This window comes from Setaria italica, chromosome VI, assembly GCF_000263155.2.
Source record: "Setaria italica strain Yugu1 chromosome VI, Setaria_italica_v2.0, whole genome shotgun sequence".
Lineage (NCBI taxonomy): Eukaryota > Viridiplantae > Streptophyta > Magnoliopsida > Poales > Poaceae > Setaria > Setaria italica.
Genome location: NC_028455.1, coordinates 4,564,595 through 4,589,250, shown reverse-complemented (window position 1 = coordinate 4,589,250; position 24,656 = coordinate 4,564,595). Strand labels below are relative to the sequence as shown.

Below are 24,656 nucleotides of genomic sequence, written 5' to 3'. Positions count from 1 at the left end.
AGACACGAAGGGGCAAGAGAAGAAGACAATTATTTATTTGGCTCTGGTTTTCCAGCTTTGGTCTTCGTAATACCAGCAGGTATCCGTTCTCCTCGTGGCAGGACTAGCATAAATGTCCGGTGCTACGGTTTCTTGCCTACTTCTAAATTCTCATCTACAAACTTCTAGTTTACTTGTTTCACCTCCTAATCGGGTGCAGATACATCTTTGATAATAATAAGCATACCAATCTTTTGAATTCTACGTTACCTGTTTAGTGGAATCTCAATTTTTATACATATGTAATTTGTCTTACGACTGGTTCAAACATGCATTAAAACTTCAGGTAAGATTCAACACTAATGCAATTCATGTCTTAACTTTGGAGGCGTTTGGATTCTTGAGCTAAAGTTTATAGTCTGTGTCACATCAAATATTTGGAGGCTAATTAGAAGGACTAAATATGAGTTACTTATAAAACTAATTGCACAGATAGAGGCTAAACGGCGAGACGAATCTATTAAGCCTAATTAATCCATCATTAGGAGATGGTTACTGTAGCAGCACATTGTCAAATCATGGGCTAATTAGGCTTAATAGATTCGTCTCGCCATTTAGCCTCCATCTGTGCAATGGGTTTTGTAAATAGTATACATTTAATATTCCTAATTAGTATCTAAACATTCAATGTGACAGGGGCTAAAGTTTAGCCTGGGAACCAAACAGCCCTTTTTATGAATATACAAGTTATTATGAAGATAAGAGATTGTCCATGAAACTTTCAGCCTATAAAAAGAAAAAAATTGCGAGGCTAAATAAATGCTCAGTCCTTGATTATAATATACTCAACAATTCATGCCTGAGTGTACAGCCTGACATCATGGTCTAGTTGCTCGTCATCCTATGCATATGGTTCCCAGTTGTGGATTGCCCTCCCGGTGATGCAGCAGTGGGCAGTGGAGCTTCTTGCTGAGGTCGAAGCGGCAGCTCTTCTGGCGGGTGGCGGTGAGTGTTGCTGACGAAGACGACATCAGCTAACGCTGCCTCTAGTTGAGAACTATTGCTGGGCATGCGAGCGAATCCACACTGGTGGGTGATGGCATACATCACTACGGCCATGCGAGATCTGCTGCACGTCATGGGGGAGCTCATCCACCACTATGCTATGCCTGTGATGCTCCCCTATAGGGATTAGATTCAAGTTCCAGCAAAGGGTGATGGCAATGCGATGCGCCACCACTGCGGGGGGTCCCAGCGCCACCGTCAGGAAAGCCGCCAATCCACCCTTGTCGGAAGCTGCGGCACCCCATCCCCACGTGCGGTGGTGTAGCTGCGTCAGGACCAGCCCTCGGGCCCGGCACCGGCCATGCCTGCACTGGCCGTGCTGCTCCACCAAGCGCTCGACTGCTGCTCTGTCCCCGCCCTTACACTCAGCAGCCATTAAAAAAGGCTGAGGGATTTTTTTGCAAATCATCAATGAACTATAGCAGTTTAACTCCTAGGACTGCGGGTTGATTACGAAAAAGTTGAGGGACTTTTTTAAAAAATAATCACGATGGTTGGAAGAAAGAACCGCATTTTAATATTAATATTAGGTATAGATTATTAAATTTCTCTTGTTACTCCTAATCATCATCTTTTGTATTTGAGTCCTGCACAATTTGAACCATAGTTGTAGAAGCGGTTGCTCAAACATTTTTTTTGGAGAGTATGTATCGTGGTTGGTTGGAAATTTGGAACATGTATCGTGGTTGGTTGGAAATTTGGAACATGTCCTTTTTTTTCTCGTGGTCAAGTCTTCCCAAGACTTCTAAATAATTATTCAAAATTAAAATAGACATGGATTTAAAGAAACGTTTCGATGCACTAGAGGTAAAGCTTTTAGCAAAGTTTCGACCAAGGCAGGGTACAAAAGGTGCAGGTCTTTCCACTAGATGCATGTGTTGGTTGTTTATGAGTAATATGTGTCATAGCATGTGTATAATGTATTCATATGTATAGTATGTGTATATAGTTAGATAGCTATATTTTGGGAGAGATAGAGTAGAATATCGCAGAGTTTTTGCGTTATAACATGAAAATGTGCTTAAAAGATAAAGGTATTGCATGTGTTAGAAATGTTCTTCTAAAAATATGAAGAAAGATAATAGTATACGGAGGTGATTGCATGATTTCTTAGTCGGGTGTGCTTAAAAGATAAGATGATTAGCATATATAACTGATTTTGTATTTTTATCTGCTTCAAATTTAGTATTTGTGCCAATTCATATTATTAGCTCCTTTTTTTTGCTGGTGTTTCTATTCGTTGATTATGAAGAACATGCAAAATGTGCTGCTTAGCTAAATAAAGACTTTTCTTTGTCATGCCGTATGCATAATGTGCTTATAAAAAGCACAATATGCTTAAGATTGCCGTGCGTGATTAAAGTGTGCCAACAAGTTTTTGAGCCTATTTAAGCACCCGCTTATATTGGAGAGGTTATTTTCCCTACACACATGCCTAATGATGCAATATTCTTCCCCTCTCTAATCGTTCGCATCTAGGATGTCCAATAATAGACTTTTACAAATAATTTGAATTTTCCTAAAGAAACAATTAGTTGAACATTTTAGATTTCACAAAAAAAATGTGAACCGTACGATTTTAAAAGATTTTCTTAGGTTGCTTCTTAAAGCAATTTTGTTTTAGTTGTTTGAGTATTGCTACTCAACAACAATGTCAATCTAAAACAGAGCAATACCATAAGGTCAAGTGTGCACCTGCATAAGTGTTTGTGTTTTGAAGAAAAAGGGAGAAGCAAATAATTTGTATATGTTCCATGTAATGATGCTTGAGCTTTGTTGTGTATTTCCTTTCCACAAAGTTGAAGAAAATCCATCTTGTATCTCTTGAAACAAATCACGAGTTTAAATTTAGCACTGGGCAAGACAAAAAAAAGTAGACCAATGAAAATGTTATCCTACCAAAAACTAAATGACAACAAACAAGAAAATACAATGGAATCAAAACCAAAGTCCGTCCAGACGTCCAGTGGGAATCAAACCATATATAGTAGCCCCGTAAACCAAATTCGGCCCAACCAATATTCATCTCGAGCGAGCCTGGTAATCGGCGGAACGGATCTGACCGTCCGCTCACCGACCAGATCGCATATCCGCCGTCAGATTTAGGTCACCCGGCACACCGGCCATCCTATAAAACGTCTCCTCCATACCCTCTCACTCCCCTCCCCGCCGCCACGCTTGAGAGAGGAAGAGCGCGCGCGGAGAGCGGAAGCCCGGGAGAAGGCGGCGGCCGGCGGCAAGATGGTGCAGCGGCTCACGTACCGGAAGCGGCACAGCTACGCCACCAAGTCCAACCAGACCCGCGTCGTCAAGACCCCTGGTAAGGATCGGCGTCTTTGTTTCTTCCTGTTCTTGCGGGCTGTGAAGATAGGATTTTCGCCGCACCGCTCATGTTTGGGTTGGGAATTAGATGGATCTGCGGGTGGAAATTAGTATCTTTTTAGTTGCGCCGTGCGATTCGTCAGATATCGCACTGTTGCCGTTTAATTTTGGGCACTGTTTTTTCTCGGATCTTGACTCGTGCTGTTGTTGATTTAGGTGGGAGGCTTGTGTACCAGTACACCAAGAAGCGCGCGAGTGGGCCGAAGTGCCCGGTCACCGGGAAGAAGATCCAAGGAGTATGTGCCGCCCACCTTTCTGTTTTACATCTTGGGTTGTGCCGGTTGTTTTAGGTGGATTATTATTCATTTGAACACTACCTGATCAACTGGATTCAACCTAGCAGTTCCTGATGGAACATGTCTGGCGTAGTTTTGTGGTAGCTTCTGGTCTTGCTCATATTCTAATGAAGTGTGATTACAAACGGGAGACTAAAGTTGTTGATGAGATCGTGCTTTGGTCTCTTGGCTTGAATAATCTTTAATCCGACATGGCTACATCTAAAAAAATGCTTTATTCCGACTTGGCAACACCTAAAAATGCTTTGGACTCTTGTTAAACTGTAGAATATTCCTAGTAGTTTCGGACCATAGGTCTAGTAGATTTGTTTTTATCTGGGTCTTACATTGATTTGTTCTTTAGCTTGTTGTAAAGCGTGCTGCAATATCCGGTTAATTTGCATGTTGTATCTATAAATACGTGTATCTGTTGCATGTCTTATTATTCCAGGTTAGTTTGCATTTCATATCTATAAATGCTTGTATCTGTTGTATGCCTTATTATTCACAGTGCAAGCGCATGTTCTTGTTGCAACATCTTGTGTTGTGCTTGTTTTCCTGAGATCTTGAACTTGGTTGGATCCTGAGGTCTTTGCTCCACATTTACATTTCCTTTTGTTTTGATATATTTTGTTGACATATGATTATAGTGATATAAATGATAAGCATATTTCTGAAGTTTCATGTTCATTAATATTAATCTTCTCTGAGGACTTTTTTGTTTTAGTTATGATATCTGTAGTTCTCTTCCCCAAAGAGCTGGCATTTTTTCCTTTACTATATAGTTTATTAAGAGTGGATGAATTGATCTGAGACTTGCATGTTTGCATGCTGAAGGATGTCGGTAGATTATGATATTGGATATGCTGTTTGTCTTGTTCTAAATGACTGCCAGAGCACACATTCGTCATCATTGAATGAAGATTGTAGCATCGTCTGCAATTTGTATAGAACAAGTCAGGATGGCAGAGATATTGCTATCTGGAATCTGATGCCAATTACTTCTTAGAATTTTATATTTTGATTGTGATGCCCACTCCTTTTCTCTTGCTCTGGGATTTATATATTGCTGACCTAGTTCATGTTATGAAGTGGCTGGGATGCCTGTTTATCGGGTTCATAGCATCAACTAGTATAATTACCGAGTGTACCTGCTTGTTAGCTAGGAATAGTGGTTATGAACTGGCATGGAAGTGATTTTGTAAGTTGGTTATTGTGAAATGTTGGAACACAATTTTTGGATCCCTTGGGTGTTTTTGGTTGTTGAGATATTCTTTGTTGATTTTGATCTTTAACCTGTTCTGTTGTTAAGTTCTAAAATTGCCTTTCTAGTTTCAACCCATTTGCTACCCTTTTTGTTTCTGATGTTTTATTACTGGGCCTATGATTACTTAAAAACAAGACAAGCATATATCTGAAACTTTCATGTGGATGAAGCCTAATCTTCTCTATGAGGCCCTTCGCATCTGTATATTATCCCCCATGTTTTCATCTTTGAATTGCAAGGTTAACTGTGCAGTCCATCTGTTTGCTCCTTTGTTATTGCCTTGCATTTGCTATCTTCGGTTGTGCACTCTTCAGGTGGCGAGGTTGGATGATGATCAGTTGCATAGTTCAAATGATTACATTTGTAATGACTATGATTACACTGAATTGTCTTTCGCTCCTAACTGACAACCTTCTGACCAACTACTTTTGCATGTTAATCATAGAGGATACTTGTGTACCACAATATCCCAAGAACATGCGCTGATTAGGAAGTTTATCTTTTTTTAATCTTAAGATGTGATTCTTATAATTCACTCGGCACACAGGGGATTTGCATGTCTTGTTGTTGACTTTGTTACATCAACTGCACGTGTTACTTTAAAGATTTGACAATGCCCTTTGCACTCCATCTGTGGAATTTGCACAAAATTGTTCTCCGGCTTCACAGCCATAATAGCTTTATGCTGCATGCTACATTGGCATATATGGGTAGCTTGTACCACATTCTGCTTGCTGGAAATAGGCAGTTTAAGGGGTTGTTTGGATGGCTACCCATGATAGGGCGCCCTACCAATTTTTTGGAAGTTGACTGCTTGTTCTGTGCGTGTTTGGATAGGCGCCAATTTTTGGCGTGCCCATGCGCCCGCTGCCGCTCGTAGTTGTTTTCTGCACCCTCGCGACGGCGAAACGATGGTGGTGAATTCCTGCACCAAATTGGCAAGCCCTCGCTTTGGCGGGGCAGACACAGGCACAATCCAAACATGCCCTAAGTTCATGGATCACAAGTTTTTGTTGCATTTGCTTTGTATGAAGCGGCATTTCAAGCCTACAGTATGAACGTGTCCTCATATTGCACATGCTTTAAATTGCAGATTCCACACCTCAGACCTGCTGAGTACAAGAGGTCCAGGTTGTCAAGGAACCGGAGGACTGTGAACCGTCCGTATGGTGGTGTTCTGTCTGGTACTGCAGTTAGGGAGAGGTGATTACTCTTTTCATATCTCATATGTTCATCTGTCGCATTGATTAATGTTGAACTAAGCCATCTTACCTTGCAGGATCATTCGGGCATTTTTGGTTGAGGAGCAGAAGATCGTGAAGAAGGTGTTGAAAATCCAAAAGACCAAGGACAAGGCCTCCAAGAGCTAGTCACAATTGCAATAGGCATTTGCCACCATGTTTAATTCTCTTCGAATTTGTTTCAGTATGAAATTTTCTCGTGGTTTCTGGAAATCCTGGTTCTAGTGCTAGTATCAGATCGATGTGAGTGATTGAATTTTGAGCGAATCCTTTTAACTTTTGGAACTTAAGATCGGTGGAATGTTTTTCGCTTGGCTATGAGGATGTCATATATTTTGCCCTTGTTCATGTGATCCCGGTCTATTTAACCCCGTCATACATAACTGTGAATATGTTTTGAGTTTTCGTTACGTTTAGCATCGCATTTCTTTTGAATAAAGCATGCCTATCGGTTAAAAAAAACTTCATTCGTTCTATTCTTTATTTACACATGGCGAATTCTCTTAGCGTACACACACCATCAATCAGAAAGCATCAATCAGAAAGGTGGTCAGCCTTACTTCAATTTAAGCATGGGATTGTTAACGCTTGTTATTTACCAATCAGAAAGGTGGTCAGCCTTACTTCAATTTAAGCATGGGATTGTTAACGCTTGTTATCGGTAAACTTTTAATGCTATTTAACTAGTGTTTTTAGGTATATTTTTGTACTAACCCGCCACCTGATACCTGAAATAACGTTATATTCGCGTGTTGTGTTTTGGACCATAATACGTATAATTAAAGGTTTTTTCTGCAAGTTGGATTTGAGCCCAGATTTTGGATATTGGAAGGTCCAAACACGAATATTGAACTATAGGCCCGCAGCAGGAGCTGAAACTTACATGGGTCATATTTTCCTCATTCGAATTTCGATTGGGGAGAATTTATAAAGAAAATTGCATAGCTCAACGAGATCTACAACTTTCATATGAATCGTTTAGGCATTGGAGGCCAAAACAGGGCAGACCGATCGGCCTACATGGGTCCAGGCCGATCGGCCTGGTCCATTTTCGGCTCCGATCGTCGCGCCCTTTCACCAGGAGGTTGCCCACAACGTCCTAGGGTTATTTTCTAGAAACTTAGCTTCAAAGGCACCCAAACCAATGCTACCAACTATAAATACCCAAGATATTAAGCAAGGAGAGGGATCCCAGCGAGTTTAGACCTAGTCGCCGTCGCCACAAGAGAAAAAAATAGGGATTAGATCTGATTAGGAGCTTCGTCGTTGAAGGGGACCTCCAAAGGAGGGAGGAAATCCCTAGGCCGATCGTCCTAGGGTGCCCCAGGCCGATCGGCCTGAGGCCCTCGTGCCTCCTGTCGTCTTCGTCTTCGGTTAGGTTGTTCTCCAGGTGCTCCTTACCCCCTTTATTCGTGTAAGATCATGGGGTAAATCCTCCGTTCATCCCTAGGGTTGATATGATCCTTGATATGTAACTGCTACATGTTCTTTATGCCCATTAATGCATCATTGTCTATATCGTTGCAATGCTTCGTTTACATATGTGAGATCTCTATCTTGTACAACATATATTCTTAGTAGAGTTTTTGGTAATCGTAGTGATTAGCTAACTCTGTAGATGCTTCGATATAGTGTGTGTGAGCGAGGTGATTGATTATCCTTGAGTAGTGACAGTATGCAGTGGGAAAAAGACCGAGCGAGCACGTAACCGCTGTGATAGCTAGTGAGGGCAACATCCATCTGTGTAGTAGATGCATATTCTTGTGAACCTAGATCCTAGGAAGGGAATGCTTATATCTATCTCTATCTCCTATCTTGTGTTAACCTTTGCTATATTATCTCAATCTCTGTTATTAGTTTAGTTTGTCTCTCTACACAATACATACACTCAGTTTCGTTAGCAAAATTGGTATAAAGTGAGAGCAATCAATTCACTTGTTCCACGGATTGATAAACCTTGGGGGAATACTCCAAGGGAAAAGCTACAACTGATCTGTGCGCTTGCGGTTCACGAATGGGCACGCTAACTGCCGTCAACAAGCTTTTCTAGCGCTGTTGCCGGGGAACAAGTCAGTTTGCTGCGTTTGATCTTTGTATTGATTTTGCTAACCCGCTAATACTTAATTTTTGTGTAGATTTTTTTATTTTTATTTTTCTTTTCAGTGTCTAGATGGATCTATTTGTCACACCATTGGAAAACGAATAAAAGTCACTAGGGGAGTTAGTAATGCCATCATCATAGGACTTTGAGATGCAAAATTCAGATTCTACACTTGTTACAACCCACTATAAATTGAATCATGGAATCACCGATTTCGTGGTGACAAACCTTGGAGGAATACTCTAAGAAAAAGGCTATAAGTGATCCGTACACTTACGGGTCACGAATTGGCACGCTAACTGCTATCAACAATGCGCACGGGCTAAACAGCACAGGGAGGCATACCATGCTCACATGAGCCCGAGGCATCTTTTGCCTCGTATGCACGACGTGCTCGCATCGGTAGGGGTCGATTGTGGCCTGATAAACTTGAAGTGCTCGCATGGGCCAAGGGAGTTTCATGGTTACGAGCATGGCTTGAGCTTTATCTTGGAACCTCAGGAGTTGCCACGTCGACCAAATCTATTTGTGTCTTTCTTGTAGTGTTTTGGTGGAATCCAGGTCATCAAAAGTTCTCTGTTGGGGTCTATATCAGTACGTCAGAAGTAATTTGTGCTGATACATATTTTTTATGCTGACGAATCCAGTTACCAACCGCTAGCACAAAAGGCCACGAGACTAACGCCTTAAAGAACCACCAGCACAAATGCTCCAATTTTTTTAAAGTAACTTGCCAAGACATTTAACTTGTATATTCTGATTTATTTTTACATGTAATAGACTACATATATGTTCTTGTATAAGGGTTTCAATAATTTTCAAATTGATTTACTGTTTTCAATAGTTGAAATGAATTTATATGTGCCTATCGAAAATTACTACTTTTTTGAACTACATTTATCTCAAATATGATTTAAAAATTGTAGAAATATTATTTTTAAGGATCCATGTTCCACTTTAGCTCAACTCATGAAAATAGATGAAAGATTCACATGTTTGGTAGGGACAATTCAAACTTCTATTAGCAATTTTATCTAAATCATTTTATGATGGCACAAGCTCAAATAAAAAAATTTCAATACGTTTTAAGACAAGTGGTCTATACATTGGTCTCAAACGGAAATGTTTTTTTTTACCGAAGTCAGGGAACCCCTACATATTTTTTTTTACAATTTTTTATTTTATATCCGTTTAATTTGCTCTCACGGGGATTTGAACCTGAACCTGCTAGATGCTACTCAAGTGCTTTGACCTAGAGGGGCTTCCACCTCTAACGGAAATGTTAATTACAATGTTAATAATTACCGGCGAGTGCAGCTGGTCTGTAGGCGCTGGTGGTGCGGTGACTTGTCTGCGGGCGTGGGGCCGGTGCGGACGGCCAGCCAGCACTGGGACCGGCACGTCTGGGTAGCAGGTACTGTGACCGGCCGGCATGCTTGCGTGTGCCGGCTGGCCCGTGTGCGCGGGCTGGTGCGGGTGGCCCCGCGAGAGCGGCCTCCGTGCGGGCGCTAGGGCTGACGCGCCCGAGCGGCGATCATAGCAGCCGGCGTGAGGCCCGAGGTGCGCGGGTGGGCGCTGGTGCTGATGCGGGCCGGGCGGCATGCCAGCGCGGGCTCGACGTAGCGAACCTTCTAGCGCGGTGGTCGGCGTGAGCAGGGCGACACGAGCGACGGTGCGGGGTGACGTTGCGGTCGTGGAGGTAGCACGAGTGTCGTTGCAACCTGCTGGCATCCCAGCGCTGCAGGCGGATGAAAGGGCTCGGCGGCGTGGGGCTGCAGGCGAATGACAACAACACAAAGCTGCAGCCGCTACAGACGAAGCACGATAGTGAGATTGTCGCTGCCCGTGTAATTTTTTTCGTTTCATACAAATATTTGTGTTAGCAGACAATCTAAGGTCTTGTTTATTTGGCTTCTCCACGTGACTCGTTCAACTTTTTCGAAAGTACAGAAACCCGTGAAAGATGAGTTTATACGGAAAATTAAAAAGTAGTTTTTTGAGCTAAATACATTTTCTAAAAGCTATCGTTGACTTTTTAGAATAAAAAAAAAGCTAGCAACAACTTTTCAGAAAGCTTCAATAGTTGCAGCTCAAACAAACAAGCTCTATTGGACCACGAGCACAAATAGATTTACACTGGTGGTAGGACACTTGACAACAAAAATCATCATTCCTGCTGGCACAAGGTTGCTGGTGAGTGCCTCAACCATCGACGCAAATATGTTTTGACTATGAGCACAAATGGTCTGGGGGCATAGTGTTCTTTTGATGCATAAAGTAAAAATTGAAGATCCATCACAGGCAGGAGTGCTGAGCTTCACGCCTGCTTTAGGAACCAGCAATTGAGGCGGACAGAGGTGCATAATGAGGCAACTGCGCCGATAGATGAGGAATGCCATGGTTGATGACGGAGGATGTGACGACGGATGATGGAGGCCACAACGAGCGGATAAGGGTGCATTTCCTCTGGGTGCCAAGCTGCGGTGTTCATCTCAGCCTGGGAGCTGAGCCGCGCATTGGGCTGTTGGAGAGAGCTGACTTGAGCGTGCACCCGAGCAGTTGTCAGTTTGCTTGAGTCATCACGCAGCAAGAATCTGGGGCAGGTTCGCATGTGGGTACTTTGGGGACCATCTCCACAATTTTTTCCACAAGTTAACCCCGTGTCTCACTCAATTTTTTTGGCCATTTACTTAGTTGATCCAACGACCCATAATCATCCCATCATAAACCTATCTCTTCTTCCTTGTGCTGCTAGATGCCCCTCCTGTTACCACTCTTCACAGTCGCGGTTGCTGCCTTCCAACCTCATCGCCGGATCTGCTTTCGCCACCGCCGCCATGCTAACCTGTGATCGCCATGACTCCTCTGCTAGTCCCCTCCCATCTCCGTTGACGCAACACCACTGATGACGCTCCATCATCACCACCGGTACCCTCCCAGCTAAGCTCCCTCACTGCCACAAGTCCCCTTCCAGCTAAGCTCCCTTACTACCACAGGTTCCCTCCCGCCTCCCTCGATGCAACGCCGCCGAGGCTAACCAATTGAAGCTCGATACGCCTGCTGCCTCCATCGTCCAACCGGATACCTAGCACCACCTGCCTTCTCGCCTGCCACTAGTGCTAGCATCTTGCCGCCCTTGGTCCTCCTCCTATGCCCCCTTCCCAACCTAGAACCCAAACATCACTATCGTGTCATGGCATGTATTGATTGGGTCAAAAATACCCATGATGATGGGAGGCTTTGAATCACCCGAGTAAGCTTTAATTTAGCTATTTACCTTTCACAAGGGATTGAACAGAAATTAGTATGCAATTATATAAATTGAAGAAAAACATAACATATGCCGATACTATATAGGGATGCGTAAGAAACAAATAAAAAACTTGTCCTAGAAAATGAAACCAAGAGATCCACCCGTTTCATCTAGCCCTTCATGATATCTTAGATCTAATGTACACATACACTATCCGACGGGTGGGTGACTGTGAAAAGGAAAGAAAAAGAGAAAATGGATTTGTTTGTGCAAGTTAGCCGAAACTGTAAAACATTTATGCTTTTTTCCCCCTATTATTGTGCATATGTATACATGCCATGCTCCTGTGAGTATGCTCTTGTTGTTGTGTATGTACTGATATTGTACTGGCCTCCTTGTGCTTGACGTGTGTAAAGCACATTCTATGTGTGTTGTCTACTATGAGCAATGCCACTCGAGATAGGGCTCATTCTGATGAGTTTTATTATGGTTTGAGGTTGGGATTTGGAAGTGGTGGAGAAAGGACGAAAAAGGGAGCACAATGTTCTCCATCTCATTAGGCATATGAATCTCTTATATATTACTATCACGGTGACACTACATGTCATTGAGGTTTTACCCATGACAGTGAGACTTCACATGGCCATGATACAAATCCGAGTTTAAGTATGCTTTGAGAGGAATAGAAGGATCTCCATGACCTTTTTCTAAGCACTTATGCCCTCTAACTGATCCTCATCAACTAGTTCCATGGGCACCATTGGGATAGCACAAAGCGCGACAACTGCCTTGTTTTGCATATGCAGTGTGAGCAACTTGATAGATGTGCCTTCAAAAAAAAAAAGTTGATAGATGCAAACACACGACCACATGCAGTACATTGATGGCGGGGGTGACTGCTGGAGCTGGAGCTCTATTCTAGTCGTCTTCCTTCTCCATTGAACCTCTTATCACTCATTGTTTTTTTTTCCCTTTGACTACTTGCTATTTTCAAGTAAATGTTGCCCTATGTGCCTTTTATACATGAAGAGCTGGAAGCATTGGTATTAGATCACAAACACAATGATGCTTGTAGGAATGCATGCTGCATGACATGACAAGTAGCAGATCACCTGGTACATGTTGCATGACAAGTGGCATATCACGTAATATTGCATGACTAGTGGTGGATCACCTAATTTTGCATGACAACTGGCGGATCACCTAATGTTGCATGACAAATGTTCAGTCACATAGTGCATTATTGGACACATATGAGCTGATACAAATGAATATGAAAACATGTGAAAAAAGAGCAACTAGGTGATTGGCCACCTGTCATCCTGTCACGCTACATTCACAATATTATATCTGACCTATCATAGCCGGCAAGGATCGCTTCCTTGTGCTTGCACACATACGGGTGCACCGCTGGGAAAGCACCTTTAGTACCGGTTCCTAACCCTCTTTAGTATTGGTTGTGCAACCGGTATTGCTACTTCAGTACTAAGGGAGGTCCTTTAGTACCGAGTCAAATAACTGGTACTAAAGGAGGGCCTTTACTACCGGTTGTTTATACCAACCGGTACTAAATTGGCCTCGGCCACGTGCGCTGTTTCTAAAAATTGTAGCTGTTTCTAAAAATCACAAATATGAGCTCTAAATAACACATGCATATAAATGAAAATTTTCTCCATTGTACCTTATTCTAAAAATCATAAATTAATCTAGCTCTAAAGCATAAAACTTAGTATACTAGCCATGTATCAAGGGAGGATGAAGTTTCGAACCTTTAGAACACTTGAATGAGTGAAATCCCCATGAAATTGTCAAAACTCCGGCAACACCTCCTCTATTTCACCATGAATGGATGAAGCTCAAGCTGGAGGAAATGGCTCGGGCAGGAGGAAGAAGATGCCTGATTTATAAGAGGGAAGTTAGTACGGGTTGGGGGCTCCAACCGGTACTAAAGGGGGTCACGGGAAGCTCCTAAGGGACTAGCCGTTAGACCTAATACTAATGCTCATATTAGTACCAGATCAAAAACTAACCTATACTAAGGGCTAGAACCAATGCTCATTTTTCCAGTAGCGGTGTAAAACACATTAATGCATAGATAGAAAGTGTGTGAATCACGCTATTCCGAAGTGTCTATGTATATACGAGCAATGCCACTCGTGCTAGGGCTCAATTCTTGGTAGTGGTGGAGAGAGGACAACGGGGAACACTGTTCTCTACCTCTTTGCGCATATGCATTATGATAAGGGGGGAATGCATGCTGCTTGACATGATAGTGGGTCAGTGGCGGATCACCTAGTGCATGTTGCATGGCAAATGTCTTCTGCACAACTTAAGAAGCACTAACATTTGGCTGACACACTCCGACACTCCTTTGGAGAGAGAACATCCAGCGCCACACGGCTTCGATTATATGCCCTACACACAATGATAAGATCAAGTGTATTTTTGAAGTATAAGCTATAGTGGAAATGCTATGCTCACACTTGCACCTAAGGGCACGCAAATGCACCACACGCGCGCGCTTGTAAGTTTTTTTAAGGTGTGAAATGCATATACACGGTCAATGAATCAGCACACATTCTCACATCACCAACATACGCGTGTGTCACCAAGTCGATTTTAGACCAGAACAGAGCGTGGAAATGACCTGAATGAGTAGCTATAAAAGTGGTAGCACAGGGTTAAGCGGTGATAAGCACTTTTGTATACAAATCCCTCTAAACAGTTCCGTTGCGTGTACCTGAAATTCCAATTCCATAAATGGTAAAGTTATCTTGATTTCCTCTACGATAAAAAAAAAGACAGTCGCACAGTTATATCACCGTTCTATTGGATTCAGTTACTGTCACCGTTCTATTGGATTCAGTTACTGTCACCGTTCTATTGCCAGTCGCACTGTTGTCCTTTTAATTTAGAAAACACCTCAAGAGCCACTGAAAGCAGTAAGAGGTACCAGGAAAATAAAATACAATACAGAATTAAAAAAAGGAGAAGTGAACTAGCTTAGGAGAACTCCATCTTTATCATGGCATGAATTAATCCTTTGACATTTACCGATATACACGATATACATCTTCATCTCGTAGATGCGGTTCTTATAGTCTTCCAGGCTAACTGCTTCACTGCTATTTGGAGTCTGATGCCTGATTAGATGGTGGATGCTGTTGTATATATGTAGAACCTGGACGCCTTCTAGTCTCCTTTTGTTTGTCGATGTGGTTTGTGAACATTCTTCAGATTAGCTATATATTCTGGACATGGCACCTTCTCTTCTTTGTCACTTTCTTTATATGCATTGAACCTGGACATGTTTTCTTTACTTCAGCCATAAGCTTAGCAGGCTGAAAGGCAATTCACAGTGATAATAGCAAGAACAAATAAATATCAATAACAATAATATATGGGTGGTGATGATCAGTACATGTTCCTTCCATAAGAAGAGTTTTCATGTGTATCAAACTTTCAATTGTTCAATAGTACACTTGGACAAATCTGACATTGACATCAAATTTTCCCTTTTCTTTTCTAAAAAACCAAACCATCAAGATGATGATCTATTGCCCAAGTGCTGAAGCGCATTTGGATATGAAAGGACTGTGCGTGGTTACAACAGGAGGAGCAAAGTTCCCTCCACAAGTATTGATGAACTTTCTATGATTCGATCAAGCTCTCACAGCACTATCTGATATATCTCCACGCGCCCACCCAAGATTCCTTTGCCTTTGACCTCCCTCGGGAATTAATCCTGCTGCAATCCCGGCAAGGTGCATCCATCGATCAAACTCCTCCCGTAACGAATGCATGTGCCTCCAGGAGCGTACGACGAAAAGAATGATGTGTAGATGGTGAGATGCTATTCCATCTTATAAATAGCAGACATCACCTATGTGTTTTCATCGTCCAAAGTGAAGTTCTGTGAGTGTTGTAGGGTTTTGAGTTCTTGGTTGGTTGTCCTCTGGAGTTCCCTCCAAACACTTCACAAGCAGCTAGACCCTAGTGCAATTGCACAAAGTCTAATTCCAGCTAGTGAAGTGTTTGGGGAAACTCCAGGTGGTACCCAATAGTTTCAAGGCTGTATAGTTCCCTCCAAACACTTCACAAGCAGCTAGACCCTAGTGCAATTGTACAAAGTTTAATTCCAGAGATGGTACCCAATAGTTTCAAGGCTGTATAGGGAAATGCTGATAACGGAAATTACGCTTGGTGTTATCAAGAGTTCCCTTCAAGCACTTCACGTTACGTTGTATTAGCGATAGCCTGATACCAATGTGAAGTGTTTGGAGGAACTCTTGGTACCAACAAGCATTTTAGCCCAGATGCTTAGGTTTGTAACTTGTAGCTTTGCCGGAGTTTCTTCCAAACACTTCATCGACTAGCTAGGCATAGTAAAAGCAAGAAACTGTAGCAAATCCGACAAAAACTACCAACAATCTAAAAACATCATTAAATCCATTCCAAGCATATTTGATTGCAAGCACGAACAAAATCAGATGCAATTTGACACTAAAAGATCATTGCACCCATGGTAGCGCGGTCACAGGATTTTGCCTGACTTATCATTGCAGCAATGGCGCCTCTATATCGCATTCAGTTTCAGATGGCACCGTCAGCTCGGTGAACATCTTGTCCTCCCTGTTCTTCGCCCACAGCACCACGTAGAGTCCAACAAACATGAGCACAATCCCGACACAGCTGCAGCAAAGAAGTGATATAAACACTCTTATGTGTCAATAAATGTGTTCATCAGATCAGGTGAACTCAGCGAATTTTAGGGGATGCAGTAGCATTCCTGCAATGAAAGTGCATTACCATCCTAGGCCGATCCATTGTCCGAAGACGATGAGCGAGATGAACGACGAGAACACTGTCTGAAATGGGCTGAACATCGACACGAGGACAGGCCCCTTGCGCCCAATGCTTGACACCTGGAACGTCGTGCACAGGCCGATCACCACGCCTCCCTGGAGGATCAGGAGTTTCATTCAGTCTTCCATTGCAATGCAGGTTGAGAGATGGTAACATCACCAACTGAAAATTCTGAATATGGCATATAGATATATGTAGTGTACCACAAGCACAATTTCACCAATGATCCTGGTGATGTTGTCTGAGGTCCCTGCAGTGAGCTTCCCCTCCATCAAGACCTGGATGATAGCGCTGAAGATGGACCCCATCATGGCGGTGATCGAGCAGATGGACAACGGCGCAGGGAATCTCTTCAGGGCCGCAGCCTACACCAGCATCAGATTAAGCTAAATTTCAGACACCCCAAATGTCTGACAAATTTACCGAATAACACTTCACAGCATATGAAATTTAGTAACCTGCATGACAGTGTTGCAGGCGAAGATTGTGACTCCTGTCAGAAGGTAGAAACATCCAAGGATCCAATCTTTCCTGCTTTTGCCGTTGGAGAGTTCTAATTCGTCGGGAACGGACTTCGGAGACACGCTGGGAGTGGGGTTCTTCAAGAAGCTCACGCACATTGCCCCACTGAGGCACACCAATGTGCCCAAGATCTTTGCTCTCGTGTACTGGCACTTCCAATTAAACCTCTCAAATCTGTAGAGATCGATAAATGAGCACCATATATACATATAATTTGTGAACTGATTTTTATTCTTGTGTTTCAGTAATCGTGTCAGTAACTCGGTACCTCAGGCAGGCTGCAATGACGAAGATGAAGGCAGGGCCAAGATTAGGCATAGCAGAGGCGATCGCCGGTGAGGTCCGCTCGACACCGAGCATCATGAAGACTTGATATATGGACACTCTAGACAATGGAAAGGGATTTGGCTTATGAATTGCTTGCAGCATCTCGCGTTAAAATTGTTCACCGTGTAATGAACTGAGGAACCTATACGTGCACCGAGCTGATCAATCAAGATATTCAGGTAAACAGATCGAACCGGCTATGTGTTGGTAGAGTTCATAAAATTTTGTGCCACAAGGATTCAACGACATTCCAAGATGCTAACCAAGCTACCGATGCAAATGCAACAGTAATAAACAGGAACTGAACATTTTTTATTTTAACAAATAAATTAAACCAATACTATTAGAAAAACATTTTCACTGGGCAAAAAAGTGTCTCACCCTCCTAGCGAAATGATAACGAGCTGAAGAACCAGCATGGGGCTCCACACTTTGGGCCATTTCTTCCTGAAGGCGATTAGCAAAAGCAAGAAGGCAATAAATCAACCAAAGCTGAACAAGGAATATAATACATTGCAACTAATAATACTAGTGACAAAGCTAACCTCTCGATCACGACGGCGAAGGGGAGGACGACGACGGAGGAGGCGGCGCAGGCGACGACGATGATGAAGAGCGACGGCACGCCGGCGGCGAGCAGGCCGTTGAGGAACATCATGTAGAGGCCGAAGATGCACTGCACGGCGAACAGGCCACAGATGGTGAGCACGTCGGGCCATGACATCGACACGCCGCCGCACGACATCCTAGCTTCTCCTTCTTCTTCAGTCAAGTCCCAAAAAAAAGCTGCTTCTTCTTCTTGATCGGTTGAATCCTCTCTCCTGATTGGTCGATCAAAATAAAGCTTCGACTACTGCACTTCTCAGCTTCAGCAGCTGTGTCAGTGAGTGTACTCGTGCAAGGATGAGTATATATAATACACTCATCTATGCATGTTTGTGATCATGCAGCTGCATCGAGTGCAGGAGAAAGCAACATTAACACTAATGCAAGCAGGAGACTACTCTGCCGACTGAAGATGGATAATTTCAAGCAGGACCATACAATGAAAAGGATAAAAAAATAACTTCTGCTTCTCGAATGAGCGAGCAGGATGAGAAATGGCAGAAGCTGGATGAAAACTTGGATTTGGATGTCAGAAATCTCTTCGCCCCTGGGAAATGCTGCTGGGGCGTAAGCGTGATTGGTGGCGACGCCTGGGAGCATCAGACACATGTGCATGCGGGAAGCGCCGACGTGGCACAACGTGGCGCCGCGGGCGTGGCCCCACGGACCACGGCGGCCATGCATCCACTCGCGGATGCGACACGCGGGCAGCGGCTTCTGGAGAAGGGGATCACTGCAGCTGCATCCGGCCATGTGAACCTGCGCCATACCTGCAGCCTGCAGATCAAGGCCACGTGTGACTTGAGCGATCTCACACACAATTCATTCGACGAGCATGCGGTTTGTCGGTCGACGAATGAGCATCACCGGCCTCTTCAAGCCGTTTCATCTGATGAGCTTGGTTGCAGACTTGCAGCTTTTTATATGATGATGAGTTCACAACCCATTCGTAAATTAGGCCTATTACAGCAAGCAGCTTGTGGTTTCTTTGGTTATGCAAACAGGCCCCCAACAACATGTCATGCCCAGGGGCATCAGGTCCGGCCCATATGGCCCATGAGGCTGGCCCATTAGGTAGCTCGTATATAAAATAATCACCCGGTCAGGGCAGGCTTTTTAATTTTAACCCTTTTTTAAGATATTTTTTTAAAAACCCCTCCCCAACTTTATTTGCGCGTTGGTCGTGCCGCGCACCGTGGCGCGGCAGGTAGCCTCCATTTCAACCTTCAACCATTCTTTTGCCTCATTGTTTAAGTCCTTCACTAGATCTTGTAACTTCTCGTCAAATTCTTTCTCCGTATGTACCATGCATAAAACCTTCAACTTTCCAATCACCTCCTTATTCTTTGGCCGATGCCACATATTGGCGGCAAAGTGCCTCATGCACCACCTATGCACAAGCAGTGGAAACTCTTCCATGTGGTCGTTCGCACAATTTAGGAGGTCATGGTGCCTATATGAGATCATACATACTTGCCGTGCTGGTCCAAGTACGTGTCGCCGAACGGGTTTCATGAACCATGACCAACTGCCGTTGTTCTCACTCTCGGCCAAGGCAAAAGCTAGAGGGACAAGCTATTGTTCTGGATCTACTGCAACTGCCATCATTAGTGTATCCTTATACTTCTCGATCAAGAATATATACCGTCAACAAGTATCAGAGGACGACAATGTTGAAAAGACACATGACATTGTGGGAAGCACCAAAGTACCCTTTGGAGCACGTACTTCAAAACACCATTGTCAGGCTGCATCATGCCGGATGAGTAAGTGAACCATTTAACCTCGGGATTCTACTAGACCATAGCTATGAGTACCCTGGGAACCATGCCATACGACTCCTTCCAGTCTCCCTAAAGCAGAGCAACGGCGTGTTGCTTCGCCCGCCATACCTTTGAATACTTAACACGGTATCCAGTAAAGGCAAATATGGACTCCACGAGAGATGGCACCGATGTCTCGCTGTCGGCACGGATAATGCTTAGGATGCGCCGCCCAAGGTACTTTGCTGTGCAATGGGCGTGCACTTGCTTCGGCTGTGAAGAACGATAAGTATGCAGTTGCACAACCTTTGAAATTCTTTATTGTCCGGTGCTTCTAATTAGCTGCGACATACACGCCACATGCATCCTTGCTTGCACATGACATCGTACCTTAGGTTCTTGTCATAGTGAACTACACTGAAAAGCCTATGTAACCTCACTGCATAGTCAGCCAAGAAAAACTTGAGCTCCTCAAGACTGTTGAACTTCATTCCCTTCTAATCACTGGATTCTCACTATAGGGTATCTCTTCTGAATTCACCATAGTAGATTCACATATGGCTTTGTGGACCATGCTTATATCCTTAGCATTGGGAACAGATGGGAGTTCGACATCAAATTCTTTCAACAATCGCAACTCGTTATGGGGGTAAGAAAATCATTCATCCATACGACCAATATCTTCTATATCATGCACAGTTGTAGTGTTGACCTGCAGTCCATCCTTCTAGATTGTGACTCCTCATCCTCATATTCAGGCCCATCACTCTCAGATTGTGACTCCTCCTCCTCAACATCTTCTACCCCATCCTCCTCAAAGTCACCATCTTCGGAACCCAGAGATATATCATCATCATTTATATTTGCTTCTTCCCGCTCAAAAATATAATTGGGAAAATCATCATTCGTAATGGCCAAGCTAAAATCAAATTGTCTTTCACCTAAACCGTGCTGTGAAATTTTTGACTCTTGGGTACCATTCCGATTCACTAACTGGACTTCATCTCTCAAGGAAATATTTGCGCCAGGCACCACCTCCAAACATACAATATTTGCATGCTCAACTACCTCCTTATATTGCTTCCAATTAAACTCGGATGCCAAGTTCATAAGAACATAATGAGGTCTAGCTTTCCCATGATCAAAACGTCCTCTAAATGTCATCTCATCCACTCCACATCCATACTTTCTTATTGCACGGTCCACTAAATTTTTAAAAGTTGGAGGAGCATCGAACAATTCCACTACCTCATTCATATTCTCAAATTCCCCATTCTCTTTCACAATCCCATCATCAAACATATGAACTAAACGATCTATCTACAAAATACAAATACTTTACCATACCAACAAGTATATTACGAAATAAACATATTGGACATATTAATTGGACATCAATTCGACATATTACACAAATAAACCTACCAATGCCATATACACTACACAAATGCAACAATAACTACATAAATCGAAGCATACAACAAGTTCTACACGTCAATATCACGGGCAGAGAGTCTAGTGCGTATCAACTAAGCATCCACTACTACATAACAACATTGCATTTCATCAAAAATTCAAAACAACAACCTAAACCTAGGTCAACTAAACATCCACCGATCTATCAAATGGAACGGTATAACAAGGAAAAAAAGTGGGGGAATACCTTTCCAACGACACGGGGATCAATTCCACGAACTTTTCCCACCACAAATCGCCGGATTTAGGAGGATTTGGGGCGTGGGGCGGCCGGCGGCGAGGAACGGAGGGGCGTCGGGTTGGGCTAGAGGAGGAAGGTCGGCACGCGTCTGGAAGTCAGGCGCTGCCGCGTCAGGCGGCCTGGCGCGTTAAGCGCGCCGCCATGTCAGCGCCGCGCGGCGCGGGGCGCCGCGCCAGCGTGGCAGCTCTGCCGCGCCATTGCATGTGGCGCGGCAGAGGCTACCAACCGCACCACGGCCCCGGCGCGACCAAAAGGATCACACCGCGCAAATAAAGTTGGAGAGGAGTTTTTTTAAAAAAATATCTTTAAAAAAGGTTTAAAATTAAAAAAAATCCCCCGTCAGGCGCCAATCACCTGATTAACCCTAGCAAAGCCACCCTGAACCTCCTGGCCAGCTGGCCGCCGCCATTGATACGTGCTGGCCGCCGGCTGCTGTGCCTGTGCGCGGCTGGCCAAGCTCTGCATGAGGGAATTGTAGGCGCTTTTGCTGTGCCGAGGTTGACGTCGAGTGCTAGCGTCACACCGTTACCGGTTACTCGTCCCGAACGTATGGACTTCTATATAGACGTGCTGCTTATTTGCACACTTCGTCAAGCCCTATGACTACTCTTCTGATATTGGCTACATCGACCACTCGGCTTTGACAAATCCTCCGTTGCACCACGCAGGAGCGAAGGTACAATCTATTGCTGTTCAAGCGATTCTATTTATTCATTTTGTGGTGATGATAGCAGCTAACCAACCTCATTTCCCTTCAGTCATCTATATCAGTATTTGACTAGGAGTAATAAGAAGAAGCACATCTTTTCTAGTTATGCATAATTAGATATCATCATTGTATCGATCTGCAGGCATTGGACATAATTCATGCAGCTATTTGTCCCGTGCAACCATTCTAGCATTTCAGCGTTCAATACAAGCAGAGATGCAAACTGCACAGCAATGTCAGATGTAATCGCCCTGTACAATCCTTCTCGTGATGTACTTCCCCGAGGAATCGAACCCGTAGGAGTAGAGGGCTTCGATCTCCGCACGCTTGCCCGCCTGCACCATCAGCGTCAGCTCAGCTTTGTGACTCTCCTGCAGCCAAAAACAAAGCAGAATTGAGTTGACCAGTTCCACTTCCACTATCCTCCAGTCTGGACTCTGGACAAACGAATCTGGCTAGCTGAGCCACCTTGTCAATAGTTTTCCGCGTCTATCACTTCTTGATAGGTATACCGTGTGGCTGTGTTTTAAGAACCATATGTTGGTCCTCGCCGTATCCCACAAGGCACAGTTATCATCCTATCAAGAGGAGATGCTGTGTCCCTTTTGACGGCAAAATCCAGCACGCATTTCACCTAAGCGCCTACAAGTCTGCCATGATGGTGAGGGAATCCTGTGGATCAAAGAATTATAAGTGCTGCTACAAGTGGCAAATGAATGAACCAACAGGTTATACAATTACACAGACTCTCTCCAAGTGCTCTCCCTGCCTACCCTCCGATCCTGAATCCTAATGCATGGAAGTGGCAAGCTTTCTACTGATACTCACCATAGCCAAGCTAGCTATCGAAACCGGCTCCATCAGCTTGCCTGACCACACTGCAAACTTGTCCACAGTCTGGAATTATCCTTCGAGTGTTGCGCTCCTCCACATGTTCCCAGGCAATTCCAGTCTAGCCTTCGCTGCAGGATTCTACCGTACCGGTAACTACCCAGACGACCGCATTCTCTTTGGAGTGTTCAGTGTTAATATCTACTTGCGCCGGGATGGCCGAGTAGTCCACGTTGCATTCTCTGCGACGCGGCTCAGGAGACTGGAATTCACATGTTCACTTAATGTAGTTTCGCGAGGACTATTTGGAACAGAATGTAGTTTCACGAGGACTATTTGGTCACGGGTGAGTGCATGGACAAGGTGCGACGCCTTGGACCCAAACTGTTGGATTTCGCACGGCACGCTCCACGACTGGTGGTCAACTTTAGCGGGCGGGCAAGTCGTCGATACAAAAGGCTTGAGAACACAAATCATCCTCGTGTTGTGGGAGATATGGAAGGAGCGCAATGCATGAATTTTCCAACGTCAGGAACAATCACTTAACCAATTAGTGGATAAGATAAAAGAGGAGGCAAATACATGGGTCGCGGCAGGGGCTAAACACCTAGGGCGGTTAATAGAGGTCGTGAGGCGTGCTTAATTGTCCATTGTGTCACCCCATTCCCTTCCCCATGGGTCCTAACTGGGGATGTGAGTGTACTAACTTCATTTTATTTTACCCGAGCTTTCCCCTTTATTAATATAGCAGTCTTTTAAAAAAAAGTGTTAATATCTACTCCAGTGACCTAGAGTATGTGGATTATACCACAGTTTTCTGGTCTGCAAACCGTGACCACCTCCTCCACAATAATGCCACCCTCAACTTTACTACCGACGGCGATCTTGTGTTGCAGGACATTGATGGGAACCTCGTGTGGTCCACTAATACGTCGGGTCAATCTGTTGCTGGAATTAAGCTCACTAACTCCGGGTATCTAGTGCTCTTCGACCACCGTAACACCTCAGTCTGGCAGTCATTTGATCATCCAACGGATTTCCTTCTTCCTAAGCAGCGGCTAGAGAAAGGTATGAGGTTAACACCCAACACATCTGCCACTGAATGGACTGCCAGCAATCTGTTTTATCTCACTGTTCTTTCTGATGGTTTGTACGCGTTTGCTGGATCTAACCCACCTCAACCATACTATTTTTACTACATTGATGTTGAAAACACTACACAGAAAGGACAGACATATGTATCTCTTATAAATGGGAGTCTAACTTGGTTTGTTTCCCCTCTTACAGAACCGAGAAATATGATCACCTTGACACCGGCTGTGTCCTTTCAGTTTTTGAGGTTGGAGTCTGATGGGCATCTCAGGTTGTATGAGTGGAAGGATGACCAGCAGTACTGGTCACTGAAAGAGGACGCCTTCACATTGGATGCTTGTGATTACCCGAATGTCTGCGGGGACCATGGTGTCTGTTCAAATGGCCAGTGTTCCTGCCCGGTTGCAAGCGATACAGGTGCAACATACTTCAACCAGACTGTCAGTCAGAGACCAGATCTTGGATGCACACTGCTGAACCCAATTTCTTGCCAGTCTTTACATCACCATCAACTCATAGGAATTGCTATGATAATCCAGGTGTATCATTAATAGATGCCGATTTTTTCCTACGAGAGTACGCAGGAGAGCTAATACAGGTCGATGAAGAGAGTTGCAAGCTAGCCTGCTTGAGAAACTGCTCTTGCAAAGCTGCTCTGTT

General features: G+C 44.0%; 2 protein-coding genes across 2 annotated transcripts; one reads left to right on the top strand and one right to left on the bottom strand.

The window, feature by feature from the left end:
- The first annotated feature begins 3,197 nt into the window (after positions 1-3,197).
- On the top strand, positions 3,198-6,557 carry LOC101767765 (60S ribosomal protein L34). The gene is made up of 4 exons (XM_004972748.3): positions 3,198-3,364; positions 3,583-3,662; positions 6,062-6,171; positions 6,248-6,557. The coding sequence occupies exons 1-4, from the start codon at positions 3,286-3,288 to the stop codon at positions 6,336-6,338; spliced, it is 360 nt and encodes a 119-aa protein (XP_004972805.1). The 5' UTR covers positions 3,198-3,285; the 3' UTR covers positions 6,339-6,557.
- Positions 6,558-16,119: 9,562 nt separating this feature from the next.
- LOC101778308 (WAT1-related protein At5g47470) lies at positions 16,120-18,023 on the bottom strand. Its single transcript, XM_004974364.2, has 7 exons — positions 17,824-18,023; positions 17,660-17,725; positions 17,220-17,336; positions 16,888-17,125; positions 16,633-16,794; positions 16,373-16,524; positions 16,120-16,255 (listed from the first exon to the last, which is right to left on the bottom strand). Exons 1-7 carry the CDS (start codon positions 18,021-18,023, stop codon positions 16,120-16,122), a joined length of 1,071 nt encoding a protein of 356 aa, XP_004974421.2.
- Positions 18,024-24,656: the final 6,633 nt, after the last annotated feature.

Coding starts and splice junctions, on each gene's coding strand:
- LOC101767765 (XM_004972748.3), top strand. CDS start 3,286: ATGGTGCAGCGGCTCACGTACCGGAAGCGGCACAGCTACGCCACCAAG. Junction 3,365..3,582: donor CCGCGTCGTCAAGACCCCTG/GTAAGGATCGGC, acceptor TTGTTGATTTAG/GTGGGAGGCTTGTGTACCAG. Junction 3,663..6,061: donor CCGGGAAGAAGATCCAAGGA/GTATGTGCCGCC, acceptor TTTAAATTGCAG/ATTCCACACCTCAGACCTGC.
- LOC101778308 (XM_004974364.2), bottom strand. CDS start 18,023: ATGTCGTGCGGCGGCGTGTCGATGTCATGGCCCGACGTGCTCACCATC. Junction 17,126..17,219: donor GTCATTGCAGCCTGCCTGAG/GTACCGAGTTAC, acceptor CGATCTCTACAG/ATTTGAGAGGTTTAATTGGA. Junction 16,795..16,887: donor CCTGCAACACTGTCATGCAG/GTTACTAAATTT, acceptor ATGCTGGTGTAG/GCTGCGGCCCTGAAGAGATT.